The sequence below is a fragment of the Carassius carassius genome, chromosome 22 (assembly GCF_963082965.1).
Source record: "Carassius carassius chromosome 22, fCarCar2.1, whole genome shotgun sequence".
In the NCBI taxonomy this organism is placed as follows: Eukaryota; Metazoa; Chordata; class Actinopteri; order Cypriniformes; family Cyprinidae; genus Carassius; species Carassius carassius.
In genome coordinates this window covers 27,025,176-27,044,426 of record NC_081776.1, presented here as the reverse complement: position 1 = coordinate 27,044,426, position 19,251 = coordinate 27,025,176, and the positions used below count along the sequence as shown (strand labels likewise).

General features: G+C 37.8%; 1 protein-coding gene across 1 annotated transcript in view; it reads left to right on the top strand.

Annotated features, from left to right (window-relative positions):
* Positions 1 to 13,934, top strand: part of LOC132099265 (uncharacterized) — a 60,631-nt gene extending 46,697 nt beyond the window's left edge. Inside the window, exons 5-6 of the mRNA XM_059505703.1 lie at positions 13,485 to 13,865; positions 13,918 to 13,934. Coding sequence (XP_059361686.1) covers positions 13,485 to 13,865; positions 13,918 to 13,934 — 398 coding nt within the window. The remainder of the gene's footprint in view (positions 1 to 13,484; positions 13,866 to 13,917) is intronic.
* The last annotated feature ends 5,317 nt before the right edge of the window (positions 13,935 to 19,251 follow it).

The window sequence follows — 19,251 nt, the reverse complement described above, 5'->3', positions numbered from 1 at the left end:
TTTTGACAGATAAGTTAATAGAGAAGATATATTTGTCTGTACACTGATTAATAAATTGTTTCCTTTATTTTAGAAAAACGTTACTAGTTACTAGAAAAATCTTATGTGAGGGCAGACCTATTAAATACCCTCTAGACACCTCTGTTAAAGTTTTTAAAGCATTGTATAAATGTTTGGATAAATTCTTCTTTCAGAATGGTCCGTAATGGAGAGATGCCTTAACATTGATTTTTCCTCTGAAACACAAAAACGAACATTTTAATAAAATTTATATTTTATGTTTTGAGAATGACCAACCCTTCTCTGCAGATATTGTTGCTTCTGGTTTGTGGATTGTAAATCACAGAAAGTCTACAAAATATAATGTCTCCAAAAACTGTTGTTTTTTTGACACGTCTGTGTATTTTCCGAATCCAAAATAGCCTGTCCATAGATGGATACTTTACTGATGTCTGGACTCTGTTTGGGATTTAGAAAACATAAAGATATGGTTCAACATATTGGTTTTGAATAGGCTACATTCTGTGTGAATTTATATTCTAAAAATAGGCTATTGTATGGACGCAACAAATAAAATGAACACAACATTTTGCATAATTTTGAGTTAAAGGAATAGTTCGCCTAAAAATGATATTCAAGCCATGATTTACTCACCCTCAAGCCATTCGAGATGCATATGTCAATCTTTTTTCAGACGAACACATTTTCAGTTATTTTAGAAAATGTTTTAGATCTTTCAGTGGTTATAATGTGTAGCTAAGGGGCTCACCTCTTTGAAGTTCCGAAATGTGCATGCATCCTTCTCAAAAGTAATCCATCCGGCTCCAGGGGGGTAAACGAAGGCCTCTTGATGGTAATCCGTGCGGTTTTGTCGTAAAAATATACATATTTTAAACTTTATAAACGAAAATATCTGGCTTCTGGCCACGGTCGACGCGCGTTCACGGGAGAAGGATGTCGGCGTATGACGTATGGCGTATCGTAGGAAGCGTCGTGACGTAGAACGAACGCGCCAGCGCAGCCAAAGAGCAGAGCAAAACAAAACTACACTCGGGATTTCCGTGAAGAGTTATATAAAAGAGTATTTAAAAGAAAATGTCAGTGATGAAGAACTCAGGAATATGGAGGCGGCTGCATCAGCAGTGGCACAACTAACAGCCTCAAATAGACAGAGAGTCCGGGAGACATGGTGGTGCTCATGCAGGAGATGTGAGGCCTTGCCAACAGAGGTCGAGAGTGTTTGCTGCCATGAATGGAAAACTGGAATGCCAACTTTGGAAGCCATTGATGCCGCTATTGAGATGACTGAGTCCAATAGTGTTACAGAAGATGATGGCTTTCCGCCTTTGTTGAGCCAAAGTGTTCTTGAAGTTATCTTCCGTTTACCTCGCATAAACTGGAGACGTCGTCCAAGGCCTGAAGGAACCGGGGGCAGACTAACGGTGGAGTAAGTTTCGTTTTGTGCAAGTAATATGTTATTACAGGTGCGGCTGGTCTATGTTATTCACAAATTGCATTTATTTTACAGTCAATTTCGTCTGGTAGCATACCGAGTTGTGCTTGAATGGATGCTGAAAGGAGAAAAACTAGGAAGAGGAAACCGTAAAGTTCTTCCCTCCTGTGTTGTTCAAGCCATAAGGGAAAAATACCCATCCCAGTCTGGATCCTATGTGGGTTTCAGAGAAGCAGATGATGCCTTTGCCATAATGTAGTATACAAGTCTGCTACCTACTACATTATTTTTTTTTTAATAAATACATATATTTCATATACTTTGTTTCCTGTGATGTTTAATTCAACAACTACATTGATTCAACCATGTTTATTTTGTGTTTAACTGGTAAACAAAATTTGTTTCAATTTTTGTAAATACAAATTTTTAAAAATGTTCTGTGTGGCTTTTGAAGTTCAGAAATAAATAATATTACACATACTTTTTTAAAAAAAGAAATGTTACTGATTTTAATTTCTAAACTGTTGCTATTATCACATCAATGCTTTTTCTTCAAGACAACAGTAATGTAACATGACATATAATAAAAAAAACAAGGAAATGTTAGATAAAAATAACTTTAAACTAAAAAAGATAATAAACAGTGCCCAATAATACTTTTATTAAATTCCCACTAAGGCACAAGAGTCTATGTAAAGCATTGTGTAGAGCCTTTACTTAGAAAATCTTGACTGGTGCTTTGAAATGGCATCTTCTTTGGCAGGTTTTGGCTTCCGTGCAATGTTTGCTGGTAATGTGGGAACAGTGAGTTGAGATGACTCGTCTGGAACAACAATGTTTGGGTTTCTACGGTACTCCAGAACTACATTAACCAGTTCATCTCTAAATGTTTGTGTGGTTGGTTCAAACAGTTTCTTAGCTACCCACTCCTTGGAGTGCTTGGGAAACACAACATTGTAGCGTTGTACTCCTAGAAAGAAACAAGACATACATGTTACTGTACTATATATTATTAGACTAATGTTAAACTACTGACCCATAAAAAAAAGCACTTTGCATTAAATTTCATAATTTGGAATTCACTATTGTTTTAAACTTTTGTTGTTGTAATGTTCTTTACTTACCAGAGGTGGTTGTGGCCTGTTTGCGATGTACATTTTCATTATGATCCATAATTGCAAGCTGTGTGCGTGCAAACATGGAAGAGTAATGAAAGTGCAAGTTCTTCGGACAGTACTTAAGTAGCATAGAGTGGAAAACTTCAAGCTTGCCTGTAAAATAAGGAAACATAATTAGTCTGGTGTTCTAAATAATCACTTTCCATATATACACACAATGTGATTTTGGTGTAACATACCTGTATGCTTAAACAGGGACATTTGCTGCAGGTCCTTCAAAATACCTTTGTCCAGAACTATTTTCTCCAGCGTATGGTATGCACGAGACTCTTTCATAATCCACCTCTTCCGTCTCTGTTGGTCAGGATTGAGGGCAGGATGGAGACATCTCTGTTCTAGGCCATCTTCGGTCCAACTATGTTCCCCAGAGATGTGATGAAGTATTGACTTCCATTTCCAGATTAAGTCCTACAAAACATAAGTTAAACAATTCATTATTTAATTTTAATTAAATCTACATCATCTTTGTAATGTTATATGGTGTACAAATTAAAACTTACTTCAGGGTCACCTCCACAACTAGAGCAGCAATACCACAAATGGTTGCAGATGCACTTGATCCAGGGCTGGAGATCTCTGTTGTCTTTGTATCTTGACAAGGACAGTAATTGAATGTATATATACAAAGTATTTTTTTAATTACTAAAAGTAATCCTTGAGTAAAGGTTCACATTCAAACTAATTTTGAAAATTAAAAACAGTGTAGTTCATTTACAGATTTAAATTTTATCTGACACAATTTCTTACCCTTCACCACATGCCAAATGTCAAACTCATGGTGAATTAATGGATAATCCTCCCACATGATCTTTCTTATGGATGGTGATCTGTCAGTGGTCAACACATCTACTTTGATGCCTTTCTCCAAAATTTGATTTAGGCCTCTTTTAAACCCAATGGGCTCCATGGCCGCTGAGCTAGATGCTTCTGTCACCTAAAAAAATTGAAGACACAACAAATATATTCTTTATATTAAGTATAAACAGGTTTTGTCTTTCTTTATAGTGTTTTCATTTATGGTGTAATAAGTATAATATTCTGTATGTTTGTACATTACTTTACAAAGTATATTACCATTTGTGGTGTTTACTAATTAAAACTTTGCGTAATTTTATACTGTATATATCAACATGTACACTCACCTGCACCAACTCAAAGTGTACAATTTTATCCGTTGTGTCATCCATAAGGCTGTATGTGTTATAATTTGCTGAAAAACCAGGGCTGTAGCAGGTAGGACATAAGATGAAACAATAAACTTTTTGTTTTTCATATTTCTTTTAATTATTGTAAGAAAGGTGTCTCATTTACCTGTCTGATCTCCCATCCCCAGATAAATGCACCTCATTCTGTAATGCATTTTGAAGCTGTAAATCGTTCAGAATCCCAGCTTGTTTTTCTTTGTAAGTAGCATCAACTGCAGGAATGAGGTATGAAGACTGCATTGAATAGAAAGCGGTTTTCTTTGGCACCTGTAAGTTCAGCAGTGCAGCCCAATCAGCAATGTTGACATAAGTTGCACCACTGAATAGGACACTTGCAGAAACCAGAAGATTGTTTAAAGGCATTCCCCGAACATCTTCACATGAACTCCAACGGCCCTGATGTTTGTTCTCGCATTCCCACAGCACTTCGATACGGCTCACATTGGATTTTTTCTTGGTTCCAGTAATTAGTGCTCCACAATCCTGACATCTTCTAAACATCTTCATCACATTTGATTCGTTTACGATCCATTTTCTTTCCTTCCACTTCTCATTTTCTCTATCGTCCTCTGTAGTTGTAGTTGACGTTGATGATGTTGAGCTGGCAGGAACAAAACTTGAGTCCTTGTCTGATGGACATTGCATTGAAAGCATGCTGATATCGAGATCACAATCTTCAGATTGTAGTTCAGTCTGTGATGTCTGATCCTATGTGACAGACAGTAAATTGTAATCACAATTTTTAATTATAAAAATAGTGTGTAAAATCACACATTATAATAATCTACACATAGATACATTTTTCTAGTAATAATTAGAATTTTTTTTTTAGATATTTAGATATCACAACTGACATAACTATCATAACTTGAAAAAAATGTTTGCATGATAAAACACTTACTAAGTACTTACCGACTGATATAAACTTATGGGGAGTAAGGCTATGTATGTCCCAGATGTTGATGGACCTGTCCTTCTGTCAAATGATTCTGGACTTCTAAGCGTGAACTTGATTCCAGCCATAATTCCTTGATTCTCTTCTTTGCTTCTATGTTTAACTGGAGTTGACTTTGGAACACCCTCTAGTGCTGATATATCCAGGACAACTTTCTCCTGATCTTTTTCAGGTGATGTGCAAAGCAGATTTGGCTGAGCCTGTACAGCAGGATCCCTTGGTGTTTCCTAAAACAATTCATAATGCAATAGTACATGTTTACATACATGTAGAGGTTAAAGTGAAAGTAATTTACCTAAAAGTAATTATGTAAACCACTGTTTGACAACATAATCCAAACAACACGACAACTGGGCAAAACATTGCATGACAAAACGCATATGAGTACTTACTGACTGATAGAAACGTATTGGGGGGAATGCAATGTATGTCCCAGATGTTGATGGACCTGTCCTTCTTGGAATTGATTCTGGACTTTTAAGCATCAATTTGAGTCCTGCCACAACTCCTTCATTCTCTTCTTTGCTGCTATGTTTGACTGGAGTTGACTGTGGAACACCTTCAAAAAATGCTTATGCACCCAGGACAACTGTCTCCTGATCCTTTTGTGTAACTGTGTAACAGAGACTTGACTGAGTAGTAACATCAGGATCCCCCTGTGCTTCCTACAACAATAGATTGTACATGATTACATTTTAAAAGAAAAATTAAATATTTATACAACAGAAAAGTGTGTCCATGACATTTTAACGTCATGTCTTATCTTAAAACGTTAACTAAAACTTAATTAGTATTCGGTAAAATTAGGAAATAAAATGTTTAATGTCCCTTAACTTACTTATTATGATGTAATGTACAGACAGACGATTGTAATCGTGAAATAAGTCCCTAATGTGTGATACAAGACTGTATGGACTTATATAACAACCTGCTGCATATACATTATCCCTTACATGTAATATCACAATCAATACACAAAATAATACACCCTACAGTACAGAGTACTCAATACATACCGGATTTTGCGGGAAAAGCAGCACAGGTACAGGCACGGCTGACGATTTCAGAAGTGGTTTTGTTTTTCCAATCTTTGCCTCGTAATCATCTGGACTGAAATGTTCACTGCACATCCGATATTGCAAGAGTTTTTCCTTTGGTGTATTTATATCCCAACCAATAGCGAGCAGCCATAACTGCAATCGCTCAGAATCATGTACTGGGAATCGGTGAAATGCTATTGGTGCATCTTCCTTTGACGCCCGCGCGCGTAACCTTACAGTTTTACATATGTTTAAGCATCCAGGGTAGATGCAGGCCCGAACCATTTTAAGACTAATAAAAAACTTAAGTATAGCTAAATCAAATAACTCTTCACGGAAATCCCGAGTGGAGTTTTGTTTTGCTCTGCTCTCTGGCTGCGCTGGCGCGTTCGTTCTACGTCACGACGCTTCCTACGATACGCCATACGTCATACGCCGACATCCTTCTCCCGTGAACGCGCGTCGACCGTGGCCGGAAGCCAGATATTTTTGTTTATAAAGGTTAAAATATGTATATTTTTACGACAAAACCGCACGGATTACCATCAAGAGGCCTTCGTTTACCCCCCTGGAGCCGGATGGATTACTTTTGAGAAGGATGCATGCACATTTCGGAACTTCAAAGAGGTGAGCCCCATAGCTACACATTATAACCACTGAAAGATCTAAAACATTTTCTAAAATAACTGAAAATGTGTTCGTCTGAAAAAAGATTGACATATGCATCTCGAATGGCTTGAGGGTGAGTAAATCATGGCTTGAATATCATTTTTAGGCGAACTATTCCTTTAAGGCAACTGAAAATAAGTTATAATAACTAATATACTATATTGCGCTAGTAGTCAATATTTGAAGTGGACCAAAACCTTTTTTCAAAGTTGTCCTAAAACCAAAATGATGAGGCATTTGTCCTATCTAAGCCTGCTCTGCAAGTTTGAAACTCTCATAAGACACTGTCCATATGAAAGAGCAAGAAATTCACACCTTAATCTCAACACCCACAAGCTATACAGATCTACCCCAAACCCCAACCCCCTCCAGCTGAACTGAATTCGGTCTGTTTTTTGGCTGAAAGGAACAGTGTTTTGTCCTGTTACTGGGTTGAAACATGCCTGCACTCACAGCAGCCCTACTCTTTTTATTCATTATTTTCTTGCAGCCGATATTATTATTTTCACCAGACCATAATAATAACAAATTCTCAATTGATAATTAATCATTATTTTTGCGAAAATCATTGTTATTTGCAAACTTTATATCAAACATTTTGAAATTGTCCACAGTTGAACAACGGGGGAGGCAGGTTCTGCGCAGAGCACGCGGAGTGAATGTGGCGTGCATGCATATACAGTAGGTAGACATTCAAAAGGCCCTTTCTACCACCACGGGTACCGCCGCCGCAGCGTTTGTAAAGTGCATTTGCAGCTTTTGACCGCTGAGTGGTGCTTTAACGACAAGTTATCAAACAAGCGCATCAAAGCACATTTTCGCAAATAGACGTCAGTTTTGCCCCACTGATGTGTTACATTTGACTGCTTCAGTCACGGAAAATGAAAGAAAAACACTATAGTTTAAATATATAATATATTTAATATTTAATATCCACAGATGAAAAATTGGTACTTATGAAGTTATGTGCATTTCTTAGAACGAATTCAAGCAGCATAAATGTCAAGCGTGTGCCTGAGTTTGCGCTTATATTTTCTCTAAGCTACATGGTATTAAACCATATTTTAGATTTGACACATTTAAAAGGTGTGCAGTATTATTTATATTATATTAATTCTGTGTTATATTATTCAAAAGAAATTGTGGTTTTCTTTGCATCGGAGCATTAAAAGTGGTAGCCTATTTTAGGGGGGTAGGCTACATGGATTAATATGCAAAATGTCAACATTTTCATATATTATGCCTATATTTTAATTTATATTTTAAACATAAATATGTTTTTTCCTTTAATAAAACAGCATGCATTGTTATACATTTGTTATTTATTACCTGTACTTTATTTTGACATAACTTATTGGGAAAAAGACATTTGTCTGTAAACTGATTAAGAAATTGTTACATGTTTAAACATGAAGCACTGTATAATTTCGTTCCCATTATTTATGCCTAATTAGCCTAAAACAAGAAACGAATAAATGAAACCTGCACGATTAAATCTTTGAAACTCTAAAGAATGGATGGATTAATAAAACGTCCTCACGATTAAACTCAAGTTCTCTCATTATAATCAACAAAATACACAAGATGTAAAAAAGAGCTTTAGTAATTGACAACTTAAGTGATTTTAAAGGGAGCCTTATTTACTTGCTTTTAAAGTTGGGCAATAGCATATGGCCTAAAAAAAAAAAAACAGAATTTTTTTTATTTTAGAAAAAAAAAATCTGATTTATGATTTAAACCGATTTTTAAATCAATATTCAAATGACGAAGAAATTTTACAAAACAAGTTTTAATATAGTTCTTTATCATTAATTTACCAGTCAAATTTATAACTGCAACAAGATGATTAAAAAAACAGTAATGTTATTACCTTAATGCTGGAAAGACCTTTTTTTTAATTTATTTATTTAGTTATTTAATACTAGCCCATCATGCATCTAACTCAGCGTTAAGAGCTGTTAAGATTAAAACTGGCAGCTCAGCAGTGAGTCAGTGTCATGGACGGAGGACCTGTTAATATATTTTCTAGTCTATATTTCCATCTCGTTATGCCGCTGTTTTTTTTTTTTTTTCTTATATAACTTATTTGTAAATAGAGCAGTCACTGTCTGTGTCTACACCGGACGCGAGAGTTGTCATCTGTGCCCCACAGCGAAAAGTGTGTCTAAACTTGATGAAATCACACTACAGTGTCAAATCATCTGAACGCAGTGTCAGAACATTTCATCATAAACAGAACGAGCATCAGTTCACTGATGGGGATCGTGTCCAGTGTATCCATCACTGGGTTCTGTTGTCTTTTGTTGGATCGCTCAATTTGTGTCCGGTGTAGACCTGGCGTTTTTTATTGTTTTATGTTACAGCACTGCTTGTTTTAATGTTTTTTTATTAAATATCTGTATTGACTGCGTCGTCATATTATCATATTATTTTTTGCCATGCGACCTACAAAAGTAAAGCTTGGCGAGCCGCGCAACGAGCATTGCTGCAGGTTGATTTTCGGCGGATGTGCTGTGCTTGTGTTCGCGCGGTCATCTTCATGTCGTCAGGTGAAACATCTCTCTCACTCCGCAGCAGAGTCTGTGAGAAGCAACAACTTCCTCTCCACGCTCACTGATACCAGAAACACGCTCCGCCTTCACTCCGTGAATAAAGTATTTCAGTATGTTTGAAATGTTATGTTCATAAAATAGCCTATATAAAAATAAAAAATAAAAATAACAGGAGAGTTTCAAAGTGTCATAGGCTATTGTGTGTAAACTTTTTTCCCTATATCACATGCCAAACTAATAACATTGTAAGCATTAAATCTTTAATTGCTGCTTTCTGCTGTGAAAATTTTGTTTGTGATGAAAATAACAGTACATTTTTGTCAGTTATTTTATCTAAACAGATCGATTAACTAAGTTTTCAAAATCAGATAGCATACTGATAATGTAGTAGCACTGTAAGATTACATTTGTTTGAACGGATTATTGCGAAAGCGGTTGCGTGTGAATCTGTTTAAATCATGCTTTAACCCAAAAATAATCAGTAAAAGAAACAGACAAACTCTTAACATCCAGCTCGACTCTTGCAGTCATTGTAACCTTCTGATCAAGCCATAGCTAAATATGTTTAACATGAATTCTTGCTGAATATGCAGTTATATTATGGGCTGTTGGCATGAATTGTATTCGTGATGGAGCACGCTTGGAGCGAGTGGAAACCACGACGGTCATATTCAAGTGTTTGTGCAAAAATTATTAATGTGTATTAATGACAGGGAGGCGCTGTCCCATCACTTATATTTTTTCATGATAATGAATTTATAATTTTTTAATTAACATAGCATAATATAGTGGTGTCTCTCATAGAATATGGTTGCATTTCTCTCGTCTTCATCAGAGAGAGCCAGCACTGTGAATTTCATCTTGCAGCAGACAAGAAAACATCTTTTTATTAATAAATAATTAAAATGTCTAATTTTTCACAATTATTAGGCTACTTCTGCATGTGCTTTGTTGAAAACTTAATGCATGTGCTTGAACGCAGAATATATTAAGATTTGATTATGTAAATTTAATATAAACCTCTGATTAGTTGAATATAACAAATGAACGACTAGAACTAGAAAAATCTTACGTGGGGGCAGACCATTTTTTAATCTATAACCAAAACAACAGTCCTATATAAACCTGTTCAGCAAGTGAAATCCTCATAAGACACTGTCCATATGAAAGAGCAAGAAATTCACACCTTTATCTCGACCCCCACAAGTCATACATAACTACTTCCAAAAACCCCCTCCAGCTGAACTGAATTCCGTCTGTTTTTTGGCTCTGAGGAACGGTGTGTTACTGGGCTGAAACATGCCTGCACTCAGCAGCACTACTCTTTGTATTCATTATTTTCTCGCAGCCCATATTATTATTTTCACAAGACCATGATGATAATAACAAATTATCAATTGATAATGAATCATTATTTACAAAAACCATTGTTATTTGTGATCGTGGATGTTTGCGGAAGGCTTTAAGACCAAGCGGAATCCTCTGTTCCCGCCTCACAGCGCGCGGGTCTCCGCTCAGTGATGCAGCTTCACTGTCTGCGGTTTGACTTTACTGAATCAGATTGAGGCGAATACAACTTATTGATCATGAGACCAACATTTAGCAAGGCAGGAAAACATTCATTCTAACGGAAGGAAGACGTATTTCATTGAGCTAATGCTGTTAGAGAGAGAGAGAGAGAGAGAGAGAGAGAAACGAGTCTAGGGCTGCTATTAAACTTGGAGCTCATTATATTGAAGTACAAATCCAAACACCAGAAACGTTATGCATTTTATTTATTCACATGCTGTATGGTTGAATAATAATATTTTAGTTCTTAACTTTAAGTTCCGTTGTTTAAAAAGAATTGCTTTTATGGTTAATGTTTCATAAACCTTCAGTTGATGTGCTCTAAAATCCATGACATTTGTAATTTCACAGTATTTTCACCTCCTAAATCACTAACCTTTAAAGTCACGATTCTATAATGGTCAAAATTACTCAGGCCAATGGTATTTTTTAAAGACAATATTTTATTATTATTTATTTATTCTTTTTTTTTTTTTTTATAATTGTAACCTACATAAATAGGTGAAGCAAAACAAATATTCGGATCGTCCCTTATTTTTTCCCTTATGTTCTTAAAGAATAAACACGTATTTTCTGCAAGAATAAACATGATAACATATTATTAATTAATAATTTAAGGAGTTAAAAACTTTTTTTTAAACTCGAATTTAAATACTATTAAATTAACTTTAAATTCTGAAGGTGTTTATAAGTAAAAAATTGTAAAATGTCACAGTGCATGTTAAATAGCTTAAATGAACTTGTGTTAACAATATAATTAGAACTAACAATACAATTCGATTTTTTTAAATGAACAATATCAAACATTTTTAAATTGTCCACAGCTGAGCAACGCGAGAGGGGGATCTGCGCCAGAGCGCGTGAAGTGAATGTGTTGCATGAAGTCATTTTCAGATCCAATGAAAAAAAAAAAAAAAAAAAAAACCTGGATAGCCTAGGCTCTGTTCTGAAGTATAAAATAATTATAATTACTGTTAACCCAGAGTAACAAATTTCAACAGATTAATCACCTATTTTCATTTGCTACATGTTTTCTATATTTTTTATTTTTTTAAACACGCTAAAAAATAAATCAGAGTTTGTGAGAGGAAAAATATAAGGCATTTATAAGTTGCATTATATTACATTTAGAAATAATAACGGCTGGCCTAATAATGTACCAACAGGATATTTTTAGTTCCCTTCACTTTACAACAAATCCTTTACATTTAACAAATTTATCAGAACAAAACAAGAATTAAAAATATATAATTCGAATGGATAAATATAATCGCAGTATATAATAATATAGGCTTAGCTATAAACAAACAAAAAATAGTAATAATTTAAAGCTATACATAAGATGGGCTTTCTCATTCGGGAGAAATCCAAACGTTTCCATATTTGTGATGTTGCCCATTTGAAGCTTAACTATTATTCATGAGGTAAATAGGCTTTGTAGTTCACACGTGTTTCAGTATCGATGGAAAAAAAATCATAATTAACAATATGTCAAAGTGCTCACGCCGAATGGTTGGTGAATGACTGCTGTTTCCAGTGAATATGTGCGCGAGGCACCTGCGTGATAAAACAGCTGAAACAAATAATACTTAATTTTTGGTCACACATAAGGCATAATTCAAAAATGCAAAGTGTTGGTAGTTTGAAAAATCAAGAATAATAACAGAGTTAATACTAATTATTGCTAAATGCTGGACCGTTCCCATTTCGCTCTGCATTTGAAACCTGAAGATTTTTTTTAAACCATATATATATATATATATATATATATATATATATATATATATATATATATATATATATATATATATATGTCTAATATTTATTTACGGTTTAATAACAATAGCATGCATATGATCCTTTGTGTAAAGGTCTTCTTTTAATTTTTGAGAGTAGACTGTAGCCTAAGATTATCCTACATTTTGAAATTAACTCATTTTTAAATGTTACAATGTTATATCATAATGTTATTGTTGTTTTACTTCCTCCTTTTATCTCATTTTACAATTACATTAATTTCACAATCCGTCCCTTTGCGACACCTGGCGTTAGTTTCACGAATTATTTTAACACGCGACAAGCGCGGCGGTAATGCCCATTTATGCTGTCTACCTACTGTATATATAGAGGCCAATTATGTAATGAATGTTTAATAACAATAGCATGCATAAGAGCCTTTGTGTAAAGGTCTTTCTTTTAATTTTTGATGTGTAGACTATAGCCTAAGACTATCCCACGTTTTGAAATTAACTCACTGTAAATTTTCGAATGGTTTTTAAGGATGTTACAATGTTATATTATAATTTTTTTGTGGTTTTACTTTATCCTCTAATCTCCGTTTACAAACCAACATTTTACAATTACATTCAAATACAAGATTAATAGTAGTTATTAAGATTGATGTCATTTGGAATTGCATTGTCTTTGTAAGAATAATTTTCTTTTTTTCTCTTTAGTCACTGATATTTTTTATTTTAAATGCAGTAAGCACTAAGTTGTTTAACTTTCACAAACACTCTCTGGATGCATGGAAATTAATCTATAAACCTAATTTCTCTCAACATTCATGTGTTATTAGGAACAATCAATATATATATTACTCAAAAACAAGTGATTGGTTTAACAAAGGTTCAGTTTTTTATATAGATTTATCTCTCTCTCTCTCTCTCTCTCACACACACACACACACACACACACACACACACACACACACACACACACACACACACACACACTCACTCACTCATTCACTCTCTTTCACACACACACTCTCCCACTCTCTCTCTCAAACACACACACACACACACACACACACACTTGTGATGATTGTTGTTGTTCTAAATGTCTCTTTTCTTGTGTTCAGGGGTCTGTTTTCTCACACTGGATCCAAACACAGCAAACACTAAACTCATTCTGTCTGAAGAGAACAGAAAGGTGACACGTGTGGAAGAATCTCAGCCATATCCTGATCATTCAGACAGATTTGATGTGTGGCCTCAGGTGTTGTGTAAAGAGAGTATGTGTGGACGCTGTTACTGGGAGATTGAGTGGAGTGGAGAATATGTGTATATATCAGTGTCATATAAGAGCATAAGCAGGAAGGGACAGGGTAATGAGTGTGTGTTTGGACGTAATGATCAGTCCTGGAGTTTGATCTGCACTCCTGACAGTTACTCATTCAAACACAATAACATAGAGACTGATCTCCCTGTGAAGCCCATCATCAGGAAAATAGATAAAATCAGTAGAACAGGAGTGTATGTGGATCACAGCGCAGGAACTCTGTCGTTCTACAGCGTCTCTGACACAATGAGCCTCATCCACACAGTCCAGACCACATTCATTCAGCCGCTCTACCCTGGGTTTAGGGTTTATTATTCTGGATCATCAGTGAAACTGTGTTGATGATTCAGAAGAGACTGACAAGAGATTCTACCTATAATGCTTTGAGCTACATGATAAATCAGTAACAGTGAGATGTTATAGAGTCTCTTCATGACATTAATACTGCAGCTGAACTTCTGTCACTGAAATTACAGTCAGAATAAATGTATCAAAGATCCTCATATAGACAGTAAGATTAGTGTGTATGTGTGTGAGAGAGAGAAAGAGAGAGTGTGTATGTTTGTGAAACTTTGTTGTGAAAAAAAAACTCGATTTTTAAACTCCTTTTAATTTACACCATTTTTCAAAACATAACAAAGCTAATACACAAACACAAAATAATAAATAAATAAACACAAAACAATTTTACCAATTACAAACATCTCCGTTATGTATGGTAACCCTAGTTCCCTGAAGGAGGGAACGGAGACGTCACGTCGGTGACCGACTAATTGGGATATCACTTCAATAGACATCGAGTGTAAACTAAACGAGCCAATGCACATCCAGCTGCCACTGATCACAGCATGAGTATAAGAAGGTAGCAGGTGCAATGCATACCAGGTTTTCACGGAGGAGCAGAGCCGGAGACCCGGCAGCTCAGCAGCAGTACAGCAACCATGGTGACATGATGTGGCGTCTCCGTTCCCTCCTTCAGGGAGCGAGGGTTACCATACATAACCATGACATTCCCTTTCAGTCGGTCACACTCGATGTCATGTCGGTGACCGACTAATTGGAATCGCTACCAAAGCGCCATTGGTGCTGCCCCTTCCAGTGCCCTGTGCGAGCCGCCTGTGCCCCTATTAGGTGTAGGCCGGGGCTCGGAAAAAGTAGTTGCACTGACCATTGCCAAAGCACACTCACTGGGTGAGATTGGATAACACTGGGAAAATGTACCCATTCCACTTGGAACATGCTGCAGAAGCCACCTCCTTCTCGAAGGAGTTTTCGGAAGCAAATACACATATAGCATCTGTTTAGGTGTATATGGAGAAATTTGAGGTGATTCAAACCCTCTTGGAAAGGCAGAAGTCTGCCGGGGAAACACGGGCTCTAAGGCTATACCGTGGACTATACGCATACGAGTACCGCTTAGGTCTCAATATGGAACCCAGCCTTCCACAGATCTCATGGGATTCATCATGAAGGCCTGGCGCCAGACATTCTGCCGCATCCAGCTGCCTAGGGTGATGAGGATCTCAACAGGGTCTTCAGTACGGACACTATGGAGCAGTTTTAGCAAGCCGACACTAACCAGGGCCTCTCATGCCACTACTCATTTGAGGTGAGAACACAGGAGGATACCAGCTCCACACGAAGGCTATAGAACCTAGCGAACCTGTTAGGGCTCGCCCAGCCCGCAGCTCTACAAATATCTGTTAGCAAGGCACCACGAGCCAGCTCCCAGGAGGATGCAACACTTCTAGTTGAGTGAGCTCGCAACCTGAACGGGCAGGGCACACCCTGTGCCTGATAAGCCAGGGTTATGGCATCCACAATCCAGTGGGCCATCCTCTGCTTAGAGACAGCATTTCCCTTCTGCCGGCCTCCTTAACAGGCAAAGAGCTGGTCTGAGGTCCTGAAGCTTTGTGTCTGGTCTACGTAGCATCTCGATGCTCGGACGGACATAGCAACTCCAGGGGCAGCGCTTGCATGTTCACCACTTGGTCTTCGAAGGGTGTAGTGGGAACCTTGGGCACGTAGCCAGGTCGGGGCCTCAGGATTACCTGGGAGTCAGCCGGCCCAAACTCGTTGACCGAAAATGTGTGCAGGTCCCCTACCCTCTTGATGGAGGCCAGTGCAAGCAGGAGCAGAGTTTTCAATGAAAGAAACTTTGGCTCAACTGAATGCAAAGGCTTGAATGGGCTCTGCAGGAATGATTTCAGCACCAGAGTCAGGTCCCAAGAGGGTATGGAGGGGGACTGGGAAGGATTTAACCTCCTGGCCCCTCTAAGGAACCTGATGATGAGGTCATGCTTAATTCACGGGGTAATGATACGCAGCAATAGCAGCAACCTGGACTGTGAGGGTGGAGGGAGACAGCCTTCGCTCCAGCCCTTGCTGCAGGAAGGAAAGCACGACCGCAATTGGGCATCTTCGGGGGTCTTCTCGGCGAGAAGAACACCACTCGATGAACAGGCTCCACTTCAAGGCGTAAGCACGTCTCCTAGGCGGTGCTCTTGCCGAAGTGATGGTGTTCACAACCTCCTGGGGTAGGTCACCTATAACCTCCATGTCCCATCCAGGGACCAGACAACGGTGCCCTTTCTCTGAGTCAGTAGATCCTTCCTCAGAGGAATCGGCCAAGGAGGGGCTGTCACGAAGAGCACTAGTTCGGGGAACTAGGTCTGAGTGGGCCAATACAGTGCCACTAACAAGACTTGCACCTTGTCCTCATGGACTTTGCACAGTGTCTGTGCGAGAAGGCTCACTAAGGAAACGCATATTTGCGTAGGCCCTGCGGCCAGCTGTGTGCCAGTGCGTCCGTGCCGAGAGTTCCCTCGAACAATTGGCAGTGAGAGGTCTCTGGAGAAGCAAACATGTGAGTGAGTGAGCCTGAGTGGCTCCGAACCGTCTCCAAATCATCTGGACCATCAGGGGATGGAGTCGCCATTCTCCTGGGAGCATTGTCCGAGACAGCTCATCAGCTGTACGGTTGAGTAGGCCCGGATTGTGAATGGCACAAAGTGACCTCAGAACCTTCCGACTCCAAAGGAAGAGGTGGCGGGTGAGTTGTGACATGCGACGGGAGTGCAGACCACCTTGTCGGTTGATGCACGCAACGATGCTTGCCTAGTAAGTGACCTTTGAGACGGTTCAAGGCAAGGTGCACTGTTAACAACTCTGGGCAATTGATGTGCCACTGAATCTGCGTGCTAGTCCAAACCCCTGAGACTGTATGCCTTTTGTACGTGGCCCCCCAGCCAGTGGTGGAGGCATCCATGTAAACCACAGCATGCCTGGAGATCTACTCTAGGGGCACCCCTACCCGGAGAAATGCAATATCTGACCACAGATTGAGGGTTTGGCGACAGGCCGGTGTAACTTGGACCCAGTGAGTGCCGTGCTTCCATGCCCACCTCGGGACTTGGCCATAAAGCCAGTGCTGGAGCGGTCTCCTATGTAACAGGCCAAGCGGTGTAAGTGCCGCTGCAGCCGCCATATGCCCCAGGATCCTCTAAAAAAGTTTCATTGGGACTGCTGTCCTGCCCTTGAAAATATTCAAGCAGGCTAGCACCAACCGTGTAAGTTTCTCTGTGAGGCTTGCTGTCTGTTCGACCAAATATAACTCCATACCGAGAAAAGAGATCCTCTGCGTCAGCGAGAGTTTGCTCTTTTCTGGCAGTGAAAGGTGCGTTTCAGTTACGTTTCAGTTCTTCAGCGACAGAACTGTTTGCGTCCGTTATGGAATAACTCACGGTCAGAAACTGCATCTTTGTAGTAAAAAAAAATGGCATGGTTTTGCAGCGTACAGTGTCACAAACAGAATGAGACGATCCACCGAAAAAAAAAAAAAAGAATGAATGAAAGATAGAATATTTGAATTCTGGCACTCTCTCGTGACGCGCTCTGACTCACCTGTCAGCTGATGGAGGTGGAACTTATAGCATTCGCCTTTTACTTTGTTTTATTTTTCAACAGTTTTTATATATGTGAGAGTGTGTTTAATGTTGAATGTGAATGTATCTGCATGATTACCATCTGTTTGAGTGCAAATCAGCCCAAATCAGCTCACTATTACTGTATGATCATGGCTATCAAAGTGAATGTGTCTATATTAATAGAGAGAGTGATTTATTTACTTTATGGCACATTTGTGTTATTACCATCTGTATAAGTGGCCATCAGCACATCAGCACTTATTTGCATCGTAATTCATTGTAAATGCTGCATTTCAAGCAATCTCAGGATGTTCTGTAATTGGCAAACAAAGTTAAATCCTTTTTTATTTTTCTTATTATTCTTATTTTTCTTACTCAAATTATTCTTATTGTATTTTTCTAGTGTTCAAATAAATCACTTATATGATGTCTAAGTTTCTGTCTAGTGTTTTATAATTGGAAATGTAACCCAGGTCATTAACTCGTTCTTTTATTTATATCACTATAAAATTAATAGTAAGAAAAGAAGGACATGAAGTAAAATTTATTTATTTCATTACAAATAATCTAAAACATAGACGTTGAACTAAATCCTTATTGGTGAGGTGAAAGGTTAGCTCCGCCCTTGTTGGAAAGTTTCCAAAAAAGATCACGTACAAACAGAGGTGAGAGAGAGAACATGTAATTATTAATTGTCATAGGTATAAGGAGGAAAGGATGAGGCTGAAAGACTGGTTTAGAAAAGAAAAAATTAGATTTGAAATGAAGGAAATATTACAAATGAATTCAGGGCATGTAGGGTATAGAGCGATATTTGTGTTTTTGAATAAAACAGGGCTTAGTAGAAGGATATGAGTTTAGTTGTCTTAGAAAGTTGTATTTAATAATAATGATAATGTATGAATATTAATAATGTTATTAGATATTTATGAAGTTATTTATTGGCTTATTTATGTATTTATTTATTTAAGGGTAGTAGTGACAGTGAGAAAAGGCTATTGTGATCCACACTCCATATCAGAAGGTGGCGGTAATGCACACTTAAAAATTGTTTGCCAACCGCCATTAAAAGGAAGAAGAAGAAGAGGTGGATTTTTTTTGGTGGACGGACCGGAAACGGAAGTTAGACTAACTTGTGTTTGCAACCGTCGTGAGTGTTTGAAATAAATTATACTGAATTGCTTTAAGTATAAAAGTTGCTGAAATAAGAAGAATACGATGGGGGTTGGATCAGAAACAAGAGCTAGAATTGATGAATCAGAGATTGAAGATGAAAGTGATGAGATGGGATGGACACAAGTGGACGGAGGGAGAATAAAAAGTGTTGAAAAAGCAAATAATAATAGGAAGAAAGATAATGAAGATGATTCAGTAGGTACAGATGAGGATAGTGAAAGGGAGGTAATAAGTGAAAGGAGAGAGGAAATAAAAATGATTGTAAGATTTAAAGAGGGACAAGGAGTAAAAGGGGTAAACCCAATTGAGTTAACAAAGGAGTTGAGGAAACAATCAGGAGAGATTAGGGGTGCAACAGTACTTCAGGATGGAGCATTATTGGTGATTTGTGATAATGAGGAGCAGAGGGATAAGGTGATGAAAATGAAGGTTGTGTGTAAACAAGTGATTTCAAGTTGTAATCAA